At 53.4% G+C, this 21,250-nt stretch overlaps 10 protein-coding genes across 10 annotated transcripts; 3 read left to right on the plus strand and 7 right to left on the minus strand.

Moving 5' to 3' along the window:
- Nucleotides 1-174: 174 nt before the first annotated feature.
- BO80DRAFT_391398 (cytochrome c oxidase subunit IV family protein) lies at nt 175-1,215 on the minus strand. The gene is made up of 3 exons (XM_025717179.1): nt 879-1,215; nt 600-793; nt 175-504 (listed from the first exon to the last, which is right to left on the minus strand). The coding sequence occupies exons 1-3, from the start codon at nt 1,186-1,188 to the stop codon at nt 415-417; spliced, it is 594 nt and encodes a 197-aa protein (XP_025570973.1). The 5' UTR covers nt 1,189-1,215; the 3' UTR covers nt 175-414.
- An 858-nt stretch (nt 1,216-2,073) lies between these two features.
- Nucleotides 2,074-3,954, minus strand: BO80DRAFT_458822 (actin-binding ADF family protein; the record flags this gene model as incomplete). Its single annotated transcript, XM_025722305.1, has 4 exons — nt 2,074-2,214; nt 2,275-2,323; nt 2,384-2,644; nt 3,938-3,954. The coding sequence occupies 4 exons, from the start codon at nt 3,952-3,954 to the stop codon at nt 2,074-2,076; spliced, it is 468 nt and encodes a 155-aa protein (XP_025570974.1).
- A 405-nt stretch (nt 3,955-4,359) lies between these two features.
- Nucleotides 4,360-6,578, minus strand: BO80DRAFT_221000 (SH3 domain protein). Its single transcript, XM_025714399.1, has 4 exons — nt 6,169-6,578; nt 6,030-6,113; nt 5,808-5,970; nt 4,360-5,746 (listed from the first exon to the last, which is right to left on the minus strand). Exons 1-4 carry the CDS (start codon nt 6,261-6,263, stop codon nt 4,517-4,519), a joined length of 1,572 nt encoding a protein of 523 aa, XP_025570975.1. The 5' UTR covers nt 6,264-6,578; the 3' UTR covers nt 4,360-4,516.
- Nucleotides 6,579-9,453: 2,875 nt separating this feature from the next.
- On the plus strand, nt 9,454-10,493 carry BO80DRAFT_496877 (putative stress response RCI peptide). Its single transcript, XM_025724047.1, has 2 exons — nt 9,454-9,665; nt 9,725-10,493. The coding sequence occupies exons 1-2, from the start codon at nt 9,608-9,610 to the stop codon at nt 10,132-10,134; spliced, it is 468 nt and encodes a 155-aa protein (XP_025570976.1). The 5' UTR covers nt 9,454-9,607; the 3' UTR covers nt 10,135-10,493.
- A 125-nt stretch (nt 10,494-10,618) lies between these two features.
- she9 (putative mitochondrion biogenesis protein (She9)) lies at nt 10,619-12,344 on the plus strand. The gene is made up of 2 exons (XM_025717180.1): nt 10,619-11,257; nt 11,328-12,344. Exons 1-2 carry the CDS (start codon nt 10,693-10,695, stop codon nt 12,242-12,244), a joined length of 1,482 nt encoding a protein of 493 aa, XP_025570977.1. The 5' UTR covers nt 10,619-10,692; the 3' UTR covers nt 12,245-12,344.
- A 129-nt stretch (nt 12,345-12,473) lies between these two features.
- Nucleotides 12,474-14,267, minus strand: rip1 (ubiquinol--cytochrome-c reductase catalytic subunit RIP1). Its single transcript, XM_025720356.1, has 5 exons — nt 14,219-14,267; nt 13,663-14,166; nt 13,423-13,511; nt 13,194-13,344; nt 12,474-13,123 (listed from the first exon to the last, which is right to left on the minus strand). Exons 2-5 carry the CDS (start codon nt 13,958-13,960, stop codon nt 12,942-12,944), a joined length of 720 nt encoding a protein of 239 aa, XP_025570978.1. The 5' UTR covers nt 13,961-14,166; nt 14,219-14,267; the 3' UTR covers nt 12,474-12,941.
- Nucleotides 14,268-14,282: 15 nt separating this feature from the next.
- On the minus strand, nt 14,283-15,611 carry BO80DRAFT_416408 (histone-fold domain-containing protein). The gene is made up of 4 exons (XM_025718184.1): nt 15,215-15,611; nt 15,079-15,164; nt 14,914-15,004; nt 14,283-14,858 (listed from the first exon to the last, which is right to left on the minus strand). Exons 1-4 carry the CDS (start codon nt 15,285-15,287, stop codon nt 14,542-14,544), a joined length of 567 nt encoding a protein of 188 aa, XP_025570979.1. The 5' UTR covers nt 15,288-15,611; the 3' UTR covers nt 14,283-14,541.
- On the plus strand, nt 15,556-18,775 carry BO80DRAFT_428939 (chloride channel protein). Its single transcript, XM_025720357.1, has 7 exons — nt 15,556-16,296; nt 16,358-16,425; nt 16,473-16,832; nt 16,882-16,959; nt 17,005-17,330; nt 17,377-17,731; nt 17,782-18,775. Exons 1-7 carry the CDS (start codon nt 15,825-15,827, stop codon nt 18,664-18,666), a joined length of 2,544 nt encoding a protein of 847 aa, XP_025570980.1. The 5' UTR covers nt 15,556-15,824; the 3' UTR covers nt 18,667-18,775.
- A 104-nt stretch (nt 18,776-18,879) lies between these two features.
- BO80DRAFT_468443 (uncharacterized protein) lies at nt 18,880-19,596 on the minus strand (the record flags this gene model as incomplete). The annotated part of the gene is made up of 3 exons (XM_025722933.1): nt 19,392-19,596; nt 19,187-19,289; nt 18,880-19,113 (listed from the first exon to the last, which is right to left on the minus strand). The coding sequence occupies exons 1-3, from the start codon at nt 19,496-19,498 to the stop codon at nt 18,880-18,882; spliced, it is 444 nt and encodes a 147-aa protein (XP_025570981.1). The 5' UTR covers nt 19,499-19,596.
- A 123-nt stretch (nt 19,597-19,719) lies between these two features.
- Nucleotides 19,720-21,154, minus strand: BO80DRAFT_428940 (pyridoxamine-phosphate oxidase PDX3). Its single transcript, XM_025720358.1, has 2 exons — nt 20,865-21,154; nt 19,720-20,815 (listed from the first exon to the last, which is right to left on the minus strand). Exons 1-2 carry the CDS (start codon nt 20,917-20,919, stop codon nt 19,818-19,820), a joined length of 1,053 nt encoding a protein of 350 aa, XP_025570982.1. The 5' UTR covers nt 20,920-21,154; the 3' UTR covers nt 19,720-19,817.
- Between the last annotated feature and the right edge of the window lie 96 nt (nt 21,155-21,250).

Here is a 21,250-nt window from a genome sequence, read left to right on the forward strand (position 1 = left end):
AGTCCCCATCGCCATAGTACCTAAGCTTGACCCAAACCAAAAAATGGAAGGGACGAGATTCCATGTAAAAATAGCTATCTTCATCGTCAATCACCGGAAACTCTACGTTGGACAATCTACAATAGTTGGTCCATCTATCAACGTCAAGTGAACAAAGCAAGCCGGCCATCGGATCTATGGCTACAAAGGAGATAGTTGATTATTGCACAGTACGAGATACAGAGGTCTTTTGGGGCTAACATTGACAAACAAGTAGAACAGAGGCGAAGGACTGCGTCCAAGTTTGATGGGCACAGAACCGGCGTCATCACAGGCCATGCAATGGGGGGCAGTAGTTCATCCCTGTAGCCCTGCACTGCCCATCCACAGCACTCCCAGTCGTCATACCTGTTCCTCCCGAGGAATTGGAGCAATCTATTGCTTCTCAGCAGGGGGGCTCTGGACGAAGCCCTTGCCCTCGTAACCCTCGGAGCTGATACCGTAGATGGGGTTCATCTTCTCTTGCTGTTGCGACAAACTCGTTAGTGACGGGTCAAATTGACGGGAGAGAACACCGGCCCAATGAGCCAGCAATTGATGCAAAGAATTGGTTGACGTACCTTAGCGTACTCGTTGGAGGCCTCCTGCCACTCCTTGGTCATGGTCTTGGGCTGGGGCTTGGCGAACAGGTGAATGACGTAGAAGATACCGAAGCTGACCAGGGTGAGCTGGATGACCTTGAAGAAGATCTTGAGGTTCTCGCCCTTGGGGGGCAGGGAGCGAGGGCCGTGGGGACCGAAGGAGATCCAGTAGGCTGAACGGAGGGGAGAGAAAACCTCGTCAGCAAAAATTCTGATTGAGCGGGGATGGACGGGAAAGGGCAAGGTAGTGCAGCATACCGGCCTTCTTCTCCTGGAGAGTCATCTGGTGCCAGTCGACCTTCATGCGGTCTCTCAGCTGCATCCACAGGTCGGCCTGCTCCTGAGGGGGCATGGCCTCCCAGCGCTTCTCAATGCCGGCGAGTGTGGGATTCGAGATGGCATGCTCGGACGCGGCGCGGGTCTGCTGGGGAGCGATAGACTTCTTCTCAGTCTGGGGACGAGCGTTCAGGCAGGCCATTGGGCCCGGAACGGCGCGGTAGGAGCGAAGGGCCGTGGTGGGCATGGCCGAGCTGCGAGCAGCAGCGCGAGTAGCGGAGCGAAGGAACATTGTGTGCGAGGGGTATGTGCGCGAACTAGAAACAATCGACTGTCAAAAAGTAGCTCTCGGGCAATGGGAGGGCCGATTCCTCGGAATTGAGGATAGATAATACCTGGGGTAGAGTGGAGGGGGGTACCAAGAGTCGCGATGGGAGACGAAGACGACGTTCGACTGTGGTTTGAGGTGGAAGTCGAGTATCCGGACGGGCTAGCTTAGTCCGTTTTACCGGCGCCCTCATTGGTCCACATCCGCTGCCCGTCCCGACCGGCCGCCTTTGCCTTGCCCCCAAAACATCTTACGATGATGCCCCGTGAGCACCGGCCCTGATAAGCCCCAGCTATCGTTCACGTCAATTCGACTCCTGGTCGGAGCCTTACTGTCTTACGCTTAGTCACGGTTGCCCACCACTTTGCCTGTTCAAGGATTGCTCACGATGAGATGCAGTCAGTTCCACACCTGGTCGCTGTCCCTTCCACCATCCTTCCCCATCAGTCCAGAAGACTACTGACGGACTCTCCCCGACCTAGGTACACCGTCAAGAGACAATCCCGGGATGCGTGGTATGGAGGTGGCCTCGGGTTTCTACTCTACATCGAATCGCGTAATCACACTCCATGACAGGCAACAGTATTCTGTACAGACAAACGCTGATAAAGAGAAAGAAAAGCCCCTCCCAGACGCTCGTTCATCACGGAAAGTGCCACGATCGCAACATGATACGGTCACTATCAAGGAAATCAAGTCGTAACGATCTCATATTTAACTAAGTTTGTGCAGGAATCTGATGGAGTTGGTCGTTCCGGGGTACTCCGCGAAATGAGCCAAAGTGATGTGTTGCAACTTGCAACAATCAGCACTCAAGTGACCTGGCCCGGGCCCAGCCGGCGCCGTTGCTTATTTGCCAGCCTTGCCACCGCTGGCCTCAGCCAGGACGGTCTTCCACTCGATGTCAGACTTGTCGTCAGCGTGGATGGAGTTGTGGACGTTGAGGGCGTTCTTCAAGTTCTCACGAGTGCTGGCGTAGATCATGGACCACTATTTTAACTATATCAGCAGCCGTTTGGGACTTGAACAAATGAGGGGATGGGAACGTACGAGGGTGGGGGTGTCGCTGGGAACCCAAGAGATGAAGATGATCTTGCTCCTAGAGAGGAAAGAGGGTGAGCAGGTTGTCTAGCGATATCGCAAGCCATCATCACCATACCTCTTGCCTTCACCACCGCCCAGGTCGTACTCGACGTCATAAACTGCATAACGGGGAGCGGGGTTGCCCTTAGCATCACGGGCGGCATCGAGCTTGCTGCGGAAGACCTCGTAGTCCTCATCCTGGGAAACGTCCTCGACAACAACTTCCTTCTTGTTGTCGGCGATCTTGAAGATGATGAACTTCGTCTTGCTTCCCTTGCTGCCACCGCTCATGCGAAAGTCGTTGAATGTGGTGATGCACTCATCGGTAATGGAAACACTGTCCTCCGTAGCCCAGTTAGTCTTGTTCCGCTGTCACCGAGTCACTCGATACCGTGAAAGCGGTCGGAGACATATCGAGAAGACGAGTAGTAAACATACCCAGATGCGAGCTGTAAGACGGAGAATAAACGTCAGTCCTGAGCGGAACTACAAGGGAAGGAACAATACTCACAGACATGGTTGGTTATATGGACACCGAAGTGAGATGAAGGGTGGGTAAGACGAAGTCGACAAGCGGATAACCTGGGCATGCACGCAATATTAGTTGGCCGGTTTCCCCCTATTTGTCCTTTGTCTTGCCCGGCGTATGCTCGAAAGGAAGACGGGGATACAAGGTGGAGAGGAGTCACTAACCAAACACCGGCAAGATTGCTCGAATGTTGTTCACGAAGGCCTGTGAAAGAGCAACGGGGTCGAGATGAGGGGAGGAGAGAGGAATATAACGGGGGGATGGGAACCGAGATGGAGATAGAGGGGCATTTAGTTGTGCTTGCTGGGTGCTGCGGCGGCGGCGGCGGCGGTGGGGGGAGCCTGGCACGTGACCCACCCGTCGCACCACCGGCCGCGTTTTTCCCCTTCCCATTTCCCCCCCCTGAATCCGCTGGATGACGAAATGCGCCTGGACTGAGCGATAACCTTCGAACTAGTCGTCGGCAGGTACTGTATACTTAGGCACCATCATTGGTAATGCAACTGCCTGCACCCTGTGCATCCTCGGGGCCTCTCTAGTGGTTTCTGCGGCGAGTCTTGGGCAGGGCCGACGTGCGCATACCAGGCCCAGGCATCCATGAACCATACCTCCATAATCGCCCTAGTGTGGGGAGCTACCAGCGACGGTTGTTGGTAGGGACTACGGAGTAGTAGACGTAGACTAGACACTATGTAAACGGTCACGGACAGCGAGCCCTGTCAGCTGTCGCAGACCACGCTGACCTTCTGGGTGCTATTCTTGGTACCCTCAGGCAGATGAATCTTGTTTTTCACCGGAATAATCCGCCGCTGATGGATTCCCAACCATGGAACTAGCCCCGGCTAACCGAGCAATATCACGTCAGGGCGCGCAGAACTTATTTAGGCACATCACAAGGGCACATGTCGAGCGTGTGCTTTCCCTGTCTATACTAGGGTCGTCGTGATCGATGTACCTTCGATAAAGGCTTTCAGTACTATGAACACTAATCATCATACTCCATGCGTATACACATACATATGTCAATGCGAGCTTCAGCCACCCAGGACATCTAGGGAAACTTGTGTCACCTAACTAGCATGCTGAGAACGAGATGGATGCCATCCTGCAACAGACATTGTGACAATCAAAAAGCTGCAAATTCGCGGAAGCCGACCGTCCCACCAATAACCGACATCAAAACATCCGAAGCCGCGCATAGCATGGGTTCGGTGCCATGGAAGAGAAGGCTTTATATAGAAGTAAAGGAATAGCATACATGAGGGAAAAAAAAAAGCAACAAAGTTGTCGCCGGAAAATGGGTATATAAGAGTCGAAAGAACGCAAACGGGAAGAGACGAAAAAGATACGCGTATAAATCGTTTCATGATTCCGTCCAAGTTGATGGCAACTGAAAAGACCTCGACCAGTCACCAAATGCTCGCTTGAGAGTCATGCATAAGCATAAAGCAACGCGGTAACCTTAGAGCACCCCTGCATGATGCTAGGGCGGGTGAGGGCTTCTGTTTGAGATAAGATTGTCTGTCAAGTGGAGAAGTGAAAGTAAAAGGTAAATCGTTGTACCTATAACGCGCGCGGGAGGAAGCGACGCAATAAGAGGCATCATCATCAAGGCATAAATTGGCGTTAAAAGCAACACGCTTCGAGTAGACGGAATTGGTAGTTGTCGGCTGGCAGTCATCATGAGCCATCATCGGCTTGTCCGCCGTCGATGATCTTTCTCCAATGCTGTGGAAGGCATACACAGACCAGGGGGAAGGCCTTAATATCACCGACAGGGGCAGGGGATGTGGCAGCCCGCTGTGAACCATTTGACACGCCGCTGTCTCGTTGCTCGCGGTGTCGAGCGTCGTGGTCCTCTGCCGTTTCGGGGACGCGGATACCAGTAGCCCACCCATCGTCCCAAATGCCAATCACTTTCAACATCTCGCCGCGGTCCAGAGCAAACTCATCACCAGCCCGGGGTTGGTATGCCCAGAGTACCGCGACCTTGTCGCCCGGATGGATGTCATCTTGCGAGTAGTAGTCCTGAAAAGTAGACAGTTGCTCCGATTGACCACTAGCCAATCCATCTGGTGACGAGTACTGACCGGCATTTCCAGAGCGGGGGGAAGAATCACTGCCTGCTCCGGCCAAGGCCGAGTTACTGGAAAGTGAGCCATGGCGTTTTCCTGTGGTGGGGGGGATTTTTTTCGACATTGCCCCAGGGCTAGCGCCGTAATCAGAGTCTGAGGTATCGCTATACTTCGTGCCGCCAAACAGAGCAGCAGAGTACCGAGAGCGTGCTGGAGATGAATTGGGAACTTCGCGCAAGGCGGACATCCTGGCCACTCGTCCGCCGGGTATAGCAGCAAATTCATTCTGGCTTCGGCTCTGCTGCATGGACGGAGATCCCTTTCTCTGCGGGTTGGGCTGGTTCAAAGAGCCGTCGTTTTCCGCCCGACGCTTCCGTCGCCAATAAATCAAGGCCAGCACAGCTAGAGCTGCTAACAATGCAAATCCTGCAACCGACCCTATCACAATCCCTGCTATCTGTCCTCCCGACAGGCCGTTCGAGGTTGCACCAGTGGTCGAATTGGAAGCAGCCGTGGAGGTGAAGATCGGCGGAAGCGTCGAGGACGGAATCGTTACGTTCGAACATCGAGTAGCAGCATTTGAATTGGTGCAGCAGGAATCAGTAGAGTTGGCCGAGCCTGAGGCGCAATATGCACATAGGCCCAAGACGTTGGATCGAAACCCGCAATTGTTGGGTTCATTTTCAGCCCCAGTGATGCAGGTCACAGTAAGTGAATCAGCTGGCAGTGAGCAGATTGTAAAGTCAGAGCGTATCTGAGCCATGTAGTCGCTTGCCTTCTTGGAGCAGAGGTCGGTGTTTGTAACTATAGCCTCTTCACTTATGGCCATGGACGCCTACCACGAGTTAGTCAACAATTCAAATGGCAGATGGTTGAGAAATTTGGGGGTGACAAACGCAGGTATCGGCGCAGAGTGGTCTTGAGTCTTCATCGGATAAGTCGCAATTGTCCTTGGAGCTTTGGACCAAACTGCTACAGATCACACTTGTTGTGTAACGTGCATAATAGTCATCGGTATCAGTCAAGTTAACACCTTGACATCCCAAGTACTCCACATACCTAGGAAGTAGGAGTTCGGTCAGCTTTTCCTTCGTGCTTTCGTGCGATTGGGAGCCTACTTTTCCTTGACATAGCCCTGCATAACATAGCTGCTCAATTCGTTATCAAACGATGTTAGATTTGACACATATTGCATGAAGGGGCTAGAAGATAGTTAGCGCGATAGACACCTTGACTATTAGGGGAATTGAGACACACAAATCAGTGTAGAGACTAGAGTTTGTCGAGACAGAGGAGCTGTTGAAGGCGGGGCACAGTGTCGATCCCGACAGTGATATACATGTGCCGGACATGGTTGGGTCGTACACTGACGATTGCCAGGTGTTGCTGGATGCGAGTGATGCCGTAGATAGCGCGCGCGCGCAAAACGATCGATAGATAGATCACAATCCGGGTATTGACTTTCAGCAAGTAGTGTGACCAGTTGTTTCCATATCTCTCCCTTTCACAGTCTTTTTCTCGGTTCGATGGACGATCGGGTGCGCGCAGAGATATTCTCTATCCCAAGTCGAAATGATTGCCAATGCGTCAAGGTTCAGAGGGAATGACCGAGGACTGAGGACTGAGGATTGACGAGCCGCGGAAAGAAAGTAGTGGTCGAACAAAGTGTAGCAATTCCACCAGCGTGATCAGACTTGGAAAAGAACGAGCGACTGGGTTGGTTCTATAGCAGGACAATGGTTGGGGAGCAACCCACACGGCGACAGGTCAAAGGGCAAGGAGGAAGTCCAGAATCCAAAAGTCACGGGAGGTGAAATGAAGACAAGCGTCGATCCAGGGCAGAAAAGGCAGGCACTAGACAGGGAACCTGGAGGAAGCCGTGCTTCCCAGTCTGGGATGGCGCTGATTGCCGCTTGGGTTCGAGACCCTCGAGACGAAGAGATCCAAGGAACCACCGCAGGAGGGTCGGCGTGATTGGCCTTGATGAAAGCCGGGTCCCTCTTCACGGAACAATTATATATAATAAAAAAAAGTGCACCGGACGAAAAAAGCAAAAAGAAAAGGTACCAGGCACCAGAAGGGCTGCGACTGGAGATGACTGACTCAAAAGGGGGACGGGCGGGCGCTTCGCGAAAGAAGCCGGCGTCGTCCCAATTAAACAGCTCCACTGCAATGCGCTGCGATTGTGTCCCTCCGCATGAAGGTTCAGTTGCTGCTACAGATCGAGTTAGCCGGCTTGTCAAGAAAAGCGCTCTTATCAAATGAGATCTTGAGTCGGAGCTCCACTGGAGCCCGAACCTGAGGTCCAAGAGCCGATCCCGACTCGGGTCATTATCACCCTCGTCAACCGCTCCAACGTATATCAACTAGAGAGATGATCGCAAAGCAATTACCTTCTGCACTCAAGTTTCTCACTGCAGGAACACGGTCGCTCCAGGCTTCGCGGTATGCAGCGAGGATCCCTATCTTCAGGTCTGTACTCCGTAGCGACAGGCGAAATTATGAGGTCCTGCAGGGGGGATGGCTGTTGTTTGCAAGGAACTCAGGAACAAGCAAGCGGGAGAAAAGGAAGAAAAGACGACGAAATGCAGGAACCGCAAACTTTATTGTCTCGATCATCGCGAGGGCTTTGTGATGCATAAGAGCTCGCGAGGATTACTTCTGGCGGTGATCGACTGACGTGGCACACATCCATCAGACTTGAGGCTGTTGGTGCCAGAGGCACGGACGCGATGCGATGGGCAAGGCGAATGGCCCAGCCATCCATTATTTGGATGAAGTGTATGGGGTATCCGTGGCCGTTAGCTTTCGTCGCGCCAGCACAGGAGAAAGTTGACTCCGTCTGCCAACTAACTAGACTAAATGTACTCCGTATACTCCATAGACCGCATTGAGTTTCGCTCAAGAGAACCAGAGAACGCAGTTCTCTGGGTGGGACTCGCCAACACGGGAACGGAGTCAGAACCAAACCCAGCAGCTGTTTGGTACACTAGAGGCAGGGTTGGAATTATTTTGCACAGAATCTATTCTTATTGGTAAAAGTTGTGGTGCTGCAGGTGCTCACTGATGAGCTGGGCGCACATTTCCGAGGTGGTGTTCCAGGTTGATGATCCTATACATGAGACAGTGTCGGGGGAACTTGTTTGGGGGTGTGGGAATCCAGTCGGGCCCGGTGTAACCTGACAACATCCACTTTGGGCCGATCGCTATCGCCGCCTCACTCACTTGGCTCAGCAGCCTCCGCTACCTACACGGAGTCCTCTCTTAGACTCTTACCCGAGTTGCTTATTCCTTTCTATGCTACCACCCAAGGCAGGCAGGTAGACGTGCAGAAGAGACCTTTGGATACCCAGGCACCTCCGGATCACCGGACAGGTATACAATTGGCGGCTAGAGTGTACAATAGCATCGAAATATCAGCCAATAATTCAAAATTATTCAGTCGCAGTCAAAAACAGCATGGAGAGCCGTACACCCTTGCGTCTTGAGCATAGGTATGCCTTGGTGCCGCATAATGCCAGGGTCGTCTACTGGATGTGAGGAGGTCGTTTACCGTCCTGTCCATTGTTGGCGCCGTTTTGGAAGGATAGGCCGCATTTGTCCCTGGATTTTGGCTCGAATCATCCTATGCAGGCCTCGGCAACTATCTCAGATATCTTGATTGGGTGCAGAGCCAGTCAGGTCGGTATGATTACTCCACATATAGTCCGTAAGCCTGGATGTATCATATCGACCACAGCACCCGGACGATGACCTAATTGTACTAAGTGGCACTCTACTATTCTGGACTATGCCTGATCGTTAGAAATTACTCATTCTGCGGACATCACTTTAGGAAACACCCATGGTACTCTGTATTTGTAGCTAGTATCATCCAAGGGTTCGTTGTCTATTATACTCATCGGCTGGCTACTGCATAGTGGCATCAACTTTGATGTCGTCGGATACATAGAGTTTCCTTCGGATAAATCCTCTTCGTGCTGCCACTGCAATTCTAGTAGTACTAGGTAGGTGACGCGCCCATTAAAATTTTATACTCGTCACATTCTCGATGTGTATTTATCCCGTGTTGAGGTGGAGATAAGTATACAGTAAGCGAGGTAGTTAAGTAGTACTATCTAAATAGAGGATGCGTTTAGAACAGCAACGCACTAACCAAAACTATGAAAGAAGACCATATGTCAATGATATGATGTCTCCTTGACCGACGGGTTGCGTCTGCCTCCATCTTCCCATGTGAATGCCAATCCGCTGATGATTACCCCTCTGTCCGACTTCGGATGCCCTCAAAAGGCATATCCACAGCAAGTGCCTCGACATGCAAACCAGCTTTCAAATATACTCATTGCAATCGTAGACGAGGTTGTATGCCTAAAAAACCATCATTGAAGTCATCTATACCTACGGAGTACATCGATATGGATGCTGGTCTGATCTCTGGCTGGGCGGGTGATCACGGGCGGCACCCGTAACGTCAGGTGATGTCAACGACGTCATCTGACCAGGAGGCTCAAGTAGGCATCCATTCCTATCGTTCGTCATCCCACCACTAGCGACTGCCTTCGAATCTCGTATGTACTCTGATCTGAATTAGAAGTCTAGCATACCAAGCGAGCACTTGAAGACCCCATTTAATAGTGAACACTTGCATGGTCAGGAAGTTGATCGTTACAGTGACTATCCTACCATTGCAGTCATGTGTGGCTCAGACATCTTTCTAGCGATTCTCGCAATTTTCTTCCCTCCAGTGTCGGGTGAGCCATTTCCGCATCTACAATATGTGTGGGGAGTCCATACTAACGCACTGATTCAGTGTGGATCAAAGTAGGCATCTGCACGGCCGACTCCATCATCAACATTGCTCTCTGCTGCCTCGGCTATGTGCCAGGCCTTCTCCATGCCTGGTACATTATACTCAAGTACCCCGAACCAGATTATGAGGATCCCAGCTACGAGCCCCTTCCTGGCGACGCCGAAAATGGTCGCGTAACATACTATTATGTTTCTCACCAACCGATTCAGCACCCCTCCCAGAGGGGCTACGGTACCCTACCCTCGCAGCATCCCCAAGCACCAAAACCTCAGTCACAGAACGGGCAACCGGCTCCTAGCCAGCCTCACGAACAAGCCCAAGCCGGCAGCAGCAGCCAGGACCAAGCTGACAGTCGTCCACCTCCTACCTATGCCGAGGCCGTGAAGGGAGATCATAAAGTGCAGGACTGAGTGCCTGGAGCAAAGAAAGGCTAGCCTTACTATACACACTACGCTATGACCCGATTACTGTCCGAGTTGCTGCTCTACGAGAGCTCGCTCGGTTATACACCCCATTTGGCTCCTTGTCTACACACCCGATCGCGGGATCCTTGAATGCAGATTGCTCTGCGGCCACGCCTAATGACTTTGTTCCTCATGTACTTGTCTACACCATTCTAGTTTTATTTCCTTCGTACCAGCGGGCTAGGACACCGGAAGGTTAATATTGAATTATGTTTCCAACCTGTTTACATACCAATAAAATAACCATGAGAAAGCATTCCACAATAGGTTTATTATAGCAAATCAAGAGAAAACAAAAATACCCCTCACTACTATCAACTACCTGGCTCCAACACAAGCAATCCCAACGTTGCGCTACTAAAATACCCACCAGAACCGCGCAGAAGCGCGGCGATTCCGCATGACCGCCTTCTCTCCCGCGCCGACCAGCCTTAAACCCACCCGATAACCCAGCACCACCACGAACCAGCGTCGGCTCGACGTCCAGTGGCCTTAGCAACGGCCATGCAGTCCATGCCATTGCTGCTCAGGCAGTCCTTCAAGTCCAGCCTCAATCTCACCCGAACAACTCGCCCGGTACGACGGCCGCTTCTGCCCGCCGTTGGCCCGAAGGCTCTTTACCCTTCACCGCGGAACTTCTCCATCTGCCTCCAATGCCAGTTCCGAACCCAGTCTTCGCTCTACTCGTCCGATCCCCTCAAAGACGGGAAAACTGCTGAGCAGCAAAAAGAAGATGCATCCCCAACCCCCACATCTGTACCCCCCGAAGGGTACCAGAGCCTAGACATCGATGCGGGGAGTCAACCGACTCCGACTCCCCCTGCTACGGAGGCAGCGGAGAGTGCTCCGAGCCAGCAGCGAGAAGAGAAGAGGGAAGCCGATACGGAGAAGAAACCGGAAACTGGAGGCCTTCCATCCTACTTGGAGAACCGCAGGTCCCAATACGCCAAGCAGTTCAGTGATATGATGGATAACCTCCAATCCAACATTTTCGTGGCAGGCCAGCGACTGAACGACTTGACTGGCTATTCGGCGATTGAGACGCTGAAGAAGGATATTCACACCCAAGGTACGGGGCTCCGATCCTCCTCACCCCTCATTTCGAGGACAAACATCACTAACCATCAACCGGTAATCAGAGGAAAGACTCCGCACAGCCCGTCTCCAAGTCCGCACCGCGAAAGATGCCTACGCAGCCGCCATCAACCGACGATCGACCTCCCAGCGTGAAGTCAACGAGCTCCTCCAACGCAAACATGCCTGGTCCCCCGTCGACCTGGAAAGATTCACCCACCTCTACCGCAACGACCACACCAACGAGGTAGCCGAGCACGAAGCACAGGAAGCATTGACGCAGGCCGAACGCGAGGCCGAAGAGGCCGCCGCACAACTGAGCAAGAGCATTCTGTCGCGCTATCACGAGGAGCAAGTCTGGTCTGACAAAATCCGCCAAATGAGTACATGGGGCACCTGGGGTCTAATGGGAGTCAACGTCCTCCTATTCCTGATCTTTCAGATCGCCGTGGAACCCTGGCGCCGGAAGAGACTCGTCAAGGGCTTCGAGGAGAAGGTCATCGAAGCCATCGAGAAGGAAAAGGCTCTTGGTCCGGTCCAGATCATCGCCGTCCCGAATGACTCGGCACAGGAATCATCCTCCTCCTCCACCACTACGCCCTCCACCTCCTCCGAGACCACCGAGACCGCGGAGCCATCCGAATCCACCCCCGAACAATCAGAACCCCTCACCGAGGAAACCGTTCTAATCGAGAGCGCCGAGCCGTCCGAAATAATCGATTCAGACCCGATCCCCAGCCCACCACCGCTACCCAGCCTCACCAGCAAACCTACCCTAGACAACCTCCGGGCCCATTGCAAGCTGCACCTCTCCCGCGTGCCCCCGCTTGTCGAATGCTGGCGTCTATACCTCCACGACCTCTTCAGTGACCGCCAAGTGGTGATCACGCAACGGGACCTCTCCACCGTTGCTCTCCAGGGCGCTGCTGCTGGCGCCGCGGTCATTGGCGTGCTGGCTACGGTACTGATTCGCCAACGGTGATAAGCCATTCATATATGATGCCCGACAAACAAACAATCAACCAATGTAATTATTATCAATCTTCATATTTAGACGTACAAAAGAAGAAACTATACAGCCTAAGACATCGATATTAAAAATGGACCGTGTATGTTGTATCAATAGACGTAATAAATCACCCTCGACTCTCGGTGCCAGTTTGACTTTGTAATACGCTCTACATAAATGTATGTTACTGTATTGGAAGATATGACAAAGGAAACGGTAATGATGAATATAGTACTATACTATACGAAACAAATAAACACAGCCATAACTCAGTAGCAAACACATGTACTCAAAATCGACATACAAAACAGACAGACGATAGATACACATCTATGTCCCATCTATCAATCAGTTCTCTGACCCGTGAAAACAAATCACAGAGCAGAAAAGGCCAAGTGACAGAATTCTATACCCAGAAGATGAAATGGGCCCCGCAGACAATGAGTGAGTGGTACAAGCTCTATGAGCAAAAGGTTGAAAAGTAATAGAACAAGAGGCTCATTTTTCAGGGTCCATATTAAAAACACAAGGTCTCTTTAATCTTGACAAGACAGACAGAGAGAGAGATTTCATCTAAAGCACAAACCTTTCCCTCCTCCCTCCCCTTCTACTTCTGCTCTTTACGGCCATCACCCAAACCGCGGTCTTGGATCGAAACAATTCAAATCGTTTAACCGATGACGAGGGTCTCCTCGGAGGGGAAGCTGTACTGAGGAACCTCGAGGTTCAGGGGAGCGGGTCCCTTTCTTATACGGCCGGAGATGTCGTAGTGGGAACCGTGGCAGGGGCAGAACCAGCCGCCAAAGTCGCCAGATTCACCGATGGGGACACAACCAAGGTGAGTGCAGACACCTAGACAGGGAGGCGTTAGGATAGGAGCATTGGGCGAGCGGGAGATCGGGGGATATCGCTTATCACGTACCAAGCATGACAAGCCACTCGGGCTTCTGGACACGGTCCTCGTCGGCCTGGGGGTCACGGAGAGACTGCCATTCGGTCTTCTGGGCCTCGTCGATCTCCTCCTGGGTGCGGTGACGGATGAAGACGGGCTTACCACGCCACTTGATGATGACCTGTTCGGGGGATCGGGTTAGATACCGAGCTGCGATGGGGTGTCATCAGACTCGCTGGGGATGCGATAAGAGACATACGTTCTTGCCCTCAGGGATGGCACCGAGGCCGATCTCAACCTTAGCCTGGGCGAGGACGTCGGCGGAGGCGGACATGTTGACCAAGAAGTCTATTGATAGAGAGATTCCACATCAGCGAATTGTCCCGAGCGGTCAAGCATAGCCCATCCCCCAATTGTCCGATCTGACATCGTCGGTTTCCCAATTTCGCCTGTATTCCTCATCTTGTTGCGCAGAATTGAAATCTCCAGAGGTACCTACCCTGGACGGTAGCCTTAGCACCGACGGCAGAGGCCAGACCGAGGGAGCCGGCCATGAAGTAAGAGAAGACCTGGTTGGAGCGGGGGGGCTTGTTGGACTTGTATTTGCTGAAATCGGGAATCTTCAGGGTGGAGGAGTAGTCCTTGGAGCTGCCGAAGGGGCTGTCGAAGGTGGACTTGGAGGCATCAGCGACTCCCCTCCGCTGCTGGCAGGAGGCGATGGCGGCGCGAGAAGAGGAGGGCAGTTGTTGCCGGGCGCAAGCGCGCAGGAGAGAGCTGGAAGCGGAGGAGAGAGACATGGCGAGACGGGCAATTGCAATCAATTGCAATAGAGGACGACCGCTAGAGGGGGTGGGTGTGGGGGTGGAGAGGAGGAGATAAGGACGAGGGAGGATTTGATTTTCCCAAGAGTTGGAGGTTGAGGTCGGAGGCCTGGCATACGGAAAGAGTCGAACCAAAGCTTTCGCTACGACAAGCGATCGGAATCACGGGGCGTTTCATTGGCCCGCCGTCCCGTCTTAGTCAGACTCTCACCTGACATCGTGAACTATACTTACCACTCATGACCATCTTTATCCCATCTATCTTGCCAGAATGATACGATCCGTGTTCGACTCTCTGCCATTTTCACAAGAAGAAATTATCCATTTCATATTCATAGACAACATATATATACTCATGACGCCATGTGTCGTGTCGTGCCGGTTTCTCCTCGTCCCCTGCCGTTCCGTTCCGCTGCACTGCATGCCATCCATATCCGATTCCCAATGCGATCGACCCAGAGACATCCAATTGACTACCAACAGTAGAAGGAAAACGCAATGAACCCCCAATAACTCCTCCATGCAATTAAGTTCCACAATTTGTTTGTCTGACCAAGTCACTGGTCCGTCATCTCGACGTCTTGGTCTCCCGCAGATGCATCCACTGTGCGATCCACCATCATCGTCACCGTCGGGGGTCGAGAACCCCGTGATGGCTTATCCTCCGTTGACTGGAGACCATCCGGAGTGTCGGTGTCGTCTTGATCCTCGGCTGCCGCGGGTAAGTTGCCGTTTAACGTGCGCTGGCCCTTCTCAGGCCCGGCTTCCTTGGAGGTCTCCTTGGCCCGTTTTTCCTTGAACTGTTTATAGGTCGTGGTCTTGGGTATCACGTCGGAGAGGAACTCGAGGTTGTCGATTCGCGACACGGCCGTAGCTGAGATTCATCCGTCAGTTGCTTGTTCTTCCGTCTGTACCCGGTGCCCACTAACCCAGGTCTTTGTATTGGATGAGCTTGCGCGGCTTTCGTTCTGATTTGACAACGTTATGCCCTTGTTCGGTAAGATACTGAATGAATAGTTCCTGGTTTTCGAGAGATATGTGAGCTCGAGTCGCTTGCAAACGAGATAAGAGAAGGGAAAGCGTCAAAGACGGACCGTGGCCATAGCGATCACAAATGTAGCGTTGCTCGAACATTGCACGATATCGTCATCGAGCTGGATAATTTTCTTGATTCGCGAGACTTCAGATTGCGTTAGTCCATGACAGCACCCGTAAAAGTTTCTCACATACTCGGAAGAGCGCTCTGGCCGGTGATCTCCTGGGAAGAAGATGCTTCCGGGGCAGCTTTGTCCTTGGGAGGCATCGCGACGTCGCGTGGGCGGCAGCCGTGCAAGACTCGGTATCGCCGTGGATTATGCGTGTAGAGAAGAAAGAAAAGAGACAAGGATAATTCAGACGGGCTGGAGCAACAGCGATTTTGCGGAACCGGGACCAAGCAACCGGGCGTGATGGTGACGAAGGAAAATGCGGCGCGTGCGGTGTCGAAATCCACCGCGCGTGGCGTAAAGCAAAGTAATGGTTCGGAAGAGGATCGATGAGCGAGTCTACCAACTGCGACTGCACGCCTATCACGCGATCTCCAGCCCGCCAGCACCAGCTCCAATCGTGAATCCCTACGATCTACAACTCCGCCGTCCGCGCCGATCCCGTCTATTGTCCGGCTCGCGACTTGTCTTCTATTCAGCCTCGTTTTGGGACTCCGAAGGCGGACCGCCGTCCGTTTCTCTCACGTGGGCGGCCGCGCATCCCATCATCGTCACCTCCGATCCAACTGCCCGGAGCTCTCCTTGCCAGTCTCAGCTATGCTCATCGCGCGCTGTCACCTTATGTCATGAGCGCGATGCCTGCCTCGTCCCCTTCGGCTCGACCGCCCTCTCTCTTGCCTGAGCGCCGGAATTGGAGAAGGGCTTCCGGCTTATCTGTTGTCTCCCCGATCAGCGAGCGCCCGACCCCGGATAATGGCCAGCCCCCCGCGATCACCGAGGAGATCAGCGAAATCAAGCGCTACGAGGATTTTACAACCATTGACTGGGTTCAGGATGCGGTTCATGAGCAGGCCCGTCGGAGAGCCAAGCGACGGGATGGCTCTGGGTTTTGGGACCAGGAAGGTACTTTTGGGTGGAGACGCAAAGTGCGCGAGTCCTACGATGCTGGACAGGCGTGGCTGGTGATTACAATTGTCGGGGCGGCCATTGGGTTGATCTCGGCTTTTTTGAACATCATTACGGAGTGGTTGTCGGATGTCAAGTTGGGCCACTGTACGACGGCGTTCTACCTCAATGAGCAGTTTTGCTGCTGGGGTGCTGAAGGAGGTATGTCGGAGGTGTCGTTGGGTCACATTGTTGGCTCCGAGCTCATGTGTCTTGTTTATAGGATGCCCTGAGTGGAGACCTTGGACTTCCTACTGGATCGTGAACTACTTCATCTATATCTTCTATGCGGTATGGTTGCCTGCCTTGTTCTGGATGACATTGACTGACGCGGATAGGTCCTGTTTGCCTTCGTCGCCGCCAGCTTGGTCAAATCATTCGCGCCGTACGCCGCAGGCTCCGGTATCTCCGAGATCAAATGTATAATTGCGGGTTTTGTGATGAAGGGTTTCCTGGGCGCATGGACGTTGCTGATCAAGTCGATTGCGCTGCCGTTGGCTATTGCATCCGGTCTGTCTGTGGGCAAAGAGGGCCCCAGTGTACATTTTGCTGTGTGTACCGGAAATGTGATCTCGCGGTTCTTCAGCAAATACAAGCAGAATGCGTCCAAGACTAGGGAGGTTTTGACGGCCACCGCAGCGGCAGGAGTGGCTGTCGCGTTTGGTAGTCCCATCGGCGGAGTGCTGTTTTCTCTCGAGGTAGGGATTGCTGGGCGGGGTGTGTGAGCTCTTACTGATGGGCAGGCAGGAAGTTGCATCCTATTTTCCGCTTAAAACATTGTGGCGGAGTTACTTTTGTGCTTTGGTTGCGACTGGTATCCTGGCGGTAATGTCTACCAACTGCTTGAGTGTATTGTGCTGACCATTCCAGGTGATGAATCCGTTCCGGACAGGGCAACTGGTCATGTTCCAGGTGCAATACGACCGCACCTGGCATTTCTTCGAGCTGATCTTCTTCATCTTCATTGGTGTCTTTGGTGGACTATACGGGGCACTCGTGATCAAGTGGAACCTTCGGGTCCAGGCATTCAGGAAGAAGTACCTGTCGCAGCATGCCGTCATGGAATCGGTTGTGCTTGCTGGGGTTACTGCAATCCTATGCTACCCGAATATGTTCCTGAAGATTAACATGACCGAAATGATGGAGATTCTATTCCGCGAGTGCGAAGGCGGGCATGATTATAACGGCCTATGCCAGTAAGTTGCATTGCTGAATCGACGCATCGTGTGCTCACCAATTTAGATCTAAGAACCGGTGGTCTATGGTCCTGTCGCTGGCCGTGGCTACCATCCTTCGCATCTTCCTGGTCATCATATCCTATGGCTGTAAGGTTCCGGCTGGAATTTTCGTGCCATCGATGGCCGTTGGAGCATCGTTTGGACGGTTTGTCGGGATTCTTGTCCAGGCACTGCACGAAGCGTATCCGAAGTCGAAATTCTTTGCGTCATGCGAGCCCGACATTCCGTGTATCACGCCTGGAACGTATGCTTTTCTGGGGGCCGGCGCAGCTCTGAGTGGCATCATGCATCTGACCATCTCGGTGACGGTCATTATGTTCGAGCTGACCGGAGCCCTAAATTATATTCTTCCAACCATGGTGGGTCATCTCACGCCCGTTACAACATCACTCACTGACCGAATAACCAGATCGTCGTCGGAGTCACCAAGGCCGTCAGTGACTGCTTTGGCAAGGGGGGTATTGCAGATCGCATGATCTGGTCCAACGGATTCCCCTTCTTGGACAACAAAGAGGACCATGTCTTCAACGTACCTGTCTCCCAAGCCATGACATCCGACCCGGTGTCGCTCCCTGCGTCCGGCTTTCCCGTTCGCGAAGCCGAGCACCTGTTAAGTGACAACAAGTTCCAAGGCTTCCCCATTGTCGAAGACCGGACGAGAAAGACGCTCGTCGGATACATCGGCCGCACCGAGCTGCGATACGCGATCAACCGAGCCAAAGCCGAGGGGCTATTATCGCCCTCCGCCAAATGCATCTTCACCCGAGAAGCTGCCGAGGCATCAGTCGCGCGCCGAGCATCATCTACATCCTATCTCCACCCGGAGACCTTCGACGACATCCAAACCAACACAGGGGCCAGTTATGTGGACTTTAGCCGCTACGCGGACCACACACCGCTGACCGTGCACCCTCGTCTAGCCTTGGAGACGGTGATGGAAATCTTCAAGAAGATGGGCCCGCGAGTCATCCTCGTCGAGCACCGCGGTCGCCTAACCGGACTGGTCACAGTTAAAGACTGCCTGAAATACCAATTCAAGGTGGAAGCCGAGGAACAGGCCCTGGCGGCCACAAGTCCACCCCAGCTATCTTTGGGGGGACAAAACGGTCGAAGCAGTGACACGTTAGAGGAACGTCTATGGCATCTGATGCAGCGGATCGGCTCGATGCTCCCATGGCAGCGAACACGAGAGCAGGTAGTGGTGCCGGAGCGCGAACCCACCCCGAGACCTGCACCGAGTGTACGAAACGAAGTCGATGATGACGAGGCGATGGTGGAATTAGAGGAACGCTAGATACTTCCTTCACACCATATATACATCCCATCCCATACATATATCGCTAAATCGATAGATAGCATTGATACCAATTCACAATGTACATACATATACCATCCTACCATCCTACCTCCCTAGTCCCTACCTAGCATACTCCCCATCCCATCCCATTCCCATTCCCACTACCACCACCACCACCACCACTCAACCCCCATAGAATTAAAAAGATAGTTATTGCTCCCTCAACCCCACAATCACACACCCCGCACCCATCATCCCCGCCCCCACCCACCACAACCCACCCACTCTCTCCCCAAACACCCCCATACCCAGCACGGCCGTGACGAGGAAATTCGCCGCCGTGTTGGTGATGGATACTTTCGTGGTGGAGGGGGAGGCGGTCAGGGCGCGCGTGAAGAGGGCCCACATGATTATGTTGCAGATGATGTTGAGGGCGAGACAGATCTGGATGTGTTAGGTCGTAGACAGATAGGAGAGGAAAAGGAAAAGGGAAAGGTAAGTGAAGGGAGAAACATACCCCCCTAATCACCAAGACCATAAACGGGTGCTCCGTGGAACTGGCCGCACCGAAGAAATGTAAGATGGTGGATGCGAGGGCGGTGGTGTTGGTGTCGGTTGTTCTGCATACCTTTTAGCTATTGTTTATGTATGTATGTAATCCTATGTAGGTAGGAGGGAATAGGGGAAGTAGTGAAGGGTTCTGGGGGGAGGGGGGGGATTACAGTTTCGCAAAGAGACCGTTCAGGGCTGCAAAGGCGCCGCTGGAGATGGCGAGGATGAGCCAGCGGGAGGGAGGTTTGGAGTGAGTATCGGGGGGGAGTTGGGGCATTGTCTTTGTATCAGGTTGGTTTATTGAGTTGGGGATATATAGTACTTTATAGTGGGGATGGGATGGAGTGTAATGTAGTGTAGTGTAGTGTAGTGTAGTGTAGTAGAAGATAGGTTGTGGTTGGGAGAAGGGGTCGTATCGATAAGGAGGTGCCGTGCCAAGTACGTATGCGGTTGTGAATAATGGCATATATCAAACATACGAAAGTATAAAAAGGTATGTAGTAGTATAAAAATAGTCTTGACATTCACGGTATCATCACTCTTAAGCTGGTATCAGCTGGCATCAGCTGGTATCAGCTCGTCTACATTTGTAGTCATCACGGCGACAACCGCTGGATCCGCCATCTATACGCCGACTCATCCTCAGCATGCACCCTCACATACCGGAACCGATCATGCAAACGACTGCGTCGGCCCTGCCAGAACTCCACGGACTCTGGCACCAAGCGCACGCCACCCCAATACGGAGGCAAAGGAATCTGCTCGACCCCCGCAAACCGTTCCTCCATCTCCCGCACCCGCTTCTCCAGCAGCGCCCGACCATCATCAATATCCGTCTCATCCACATCCTTCGGAATCTGCGCGCACATGGTTGGATCCAGACTCTTCCGTCGCCGGTCAATCAGGATCTCCGGCTCCATGGACCACAGCACCTTGCTCTGCCAGCTAGCCCAGGCACCGATCTGACTGCCCCGTTCCCGCGTCTGCCAGTACACCTCACTCTCCTCGCGACTGAGGGGCTCGACCAGCCCCTCGATGCGCACCTGACGTTCCAGATTCGACCAGCAGAACGTCAGCGCCGCCCACTTGTTGCCCTGCTGCAGACCTTCCTGGAGACTCTCGTCTTGCCCGGGCTCTGGCATGGCGCTCAGTGTGTCCTCGCCGTCCGCATGATTGCCAAACACCTGGCCGCCTTTGCCTTCGCGACTGCCCCAGTTACTGTACACCACCCAGCCGCGCTCGTCCAGTTCCTTGAGGTATACGACACGGGCGCTGACACGGCCCGTCGGCATGCTAGCCGTGGCGAGGGTGCAGGTCTCGGGGGCGGACGAGGGCAGTAGTCGGGGATCGCGGAACCAGGAGTGGAATTGGTGAAGGGGGTTGGTCGGATGCATCTGGGAGATGGTGAGCGGAGGGTTGCTCACGAACTGGTGAGCGCGTGCTGGGTGGGAGACGATCTCATTTTCGGCCGCGGAATCGGGCGTCGAGGCGTTCGAGCGGAGGTCTTCTGCGGCGGGCGCTGGTGCGTTCGAATCGAGGGTCGGCGGGGGAGTGGCTTTAGATTCGGGAGTGGCCTGGATGTCCCCAGGAGCGACTAAGCTGTGTTAGCAGCATCTTGTGCTTTGGATAGTGCGACGACATACAGATCAGCTTCTTGGGGTGCTTCGCAGAGTCCCCGTCGGTCAGCGTTGGAGTCATCGTAAAGGCTCGCCACGAGTTGCGGGGGCGGTGCCGGGCGACAGATTGAAAGGGATGGAGGAATCGATGAGACGACAGACGCAGACGGTATGGATGCATCGACTAGAGCAGTACGATGCCAATTGACTCCATTCAGGCAGACGACGAGGCAGGTGGCACGACGGAGGTCAGCTCGGAAGCCATGCGGAGGGCGGCGGGGTCGCCGGGCGGGCCTGCGCGCCAGACGTCACTCCTTCCACATCTACAGCCATCTCCATCTACACTTTACATTTACAGATATGATATGGAACGAGAACATATATGCAAGTCCATTGACTCGACTAAAGAGATG

The sequence above is a fragment of the Aspergillus ibericus genome (assembly GCF_003184845.1).
Source record: "Aspergillus ibericus CBS 121593 unplaced genomic scaffold BO80scaffold_54, whole genome shotgun sequence".
Lineage (NCBI taxonomy): Eukaryota > Fungi > Ascomycota > Eurotiomycetes > Eurotiales > Aspergillaceae > Aspergillus > Aspergillus ibericus.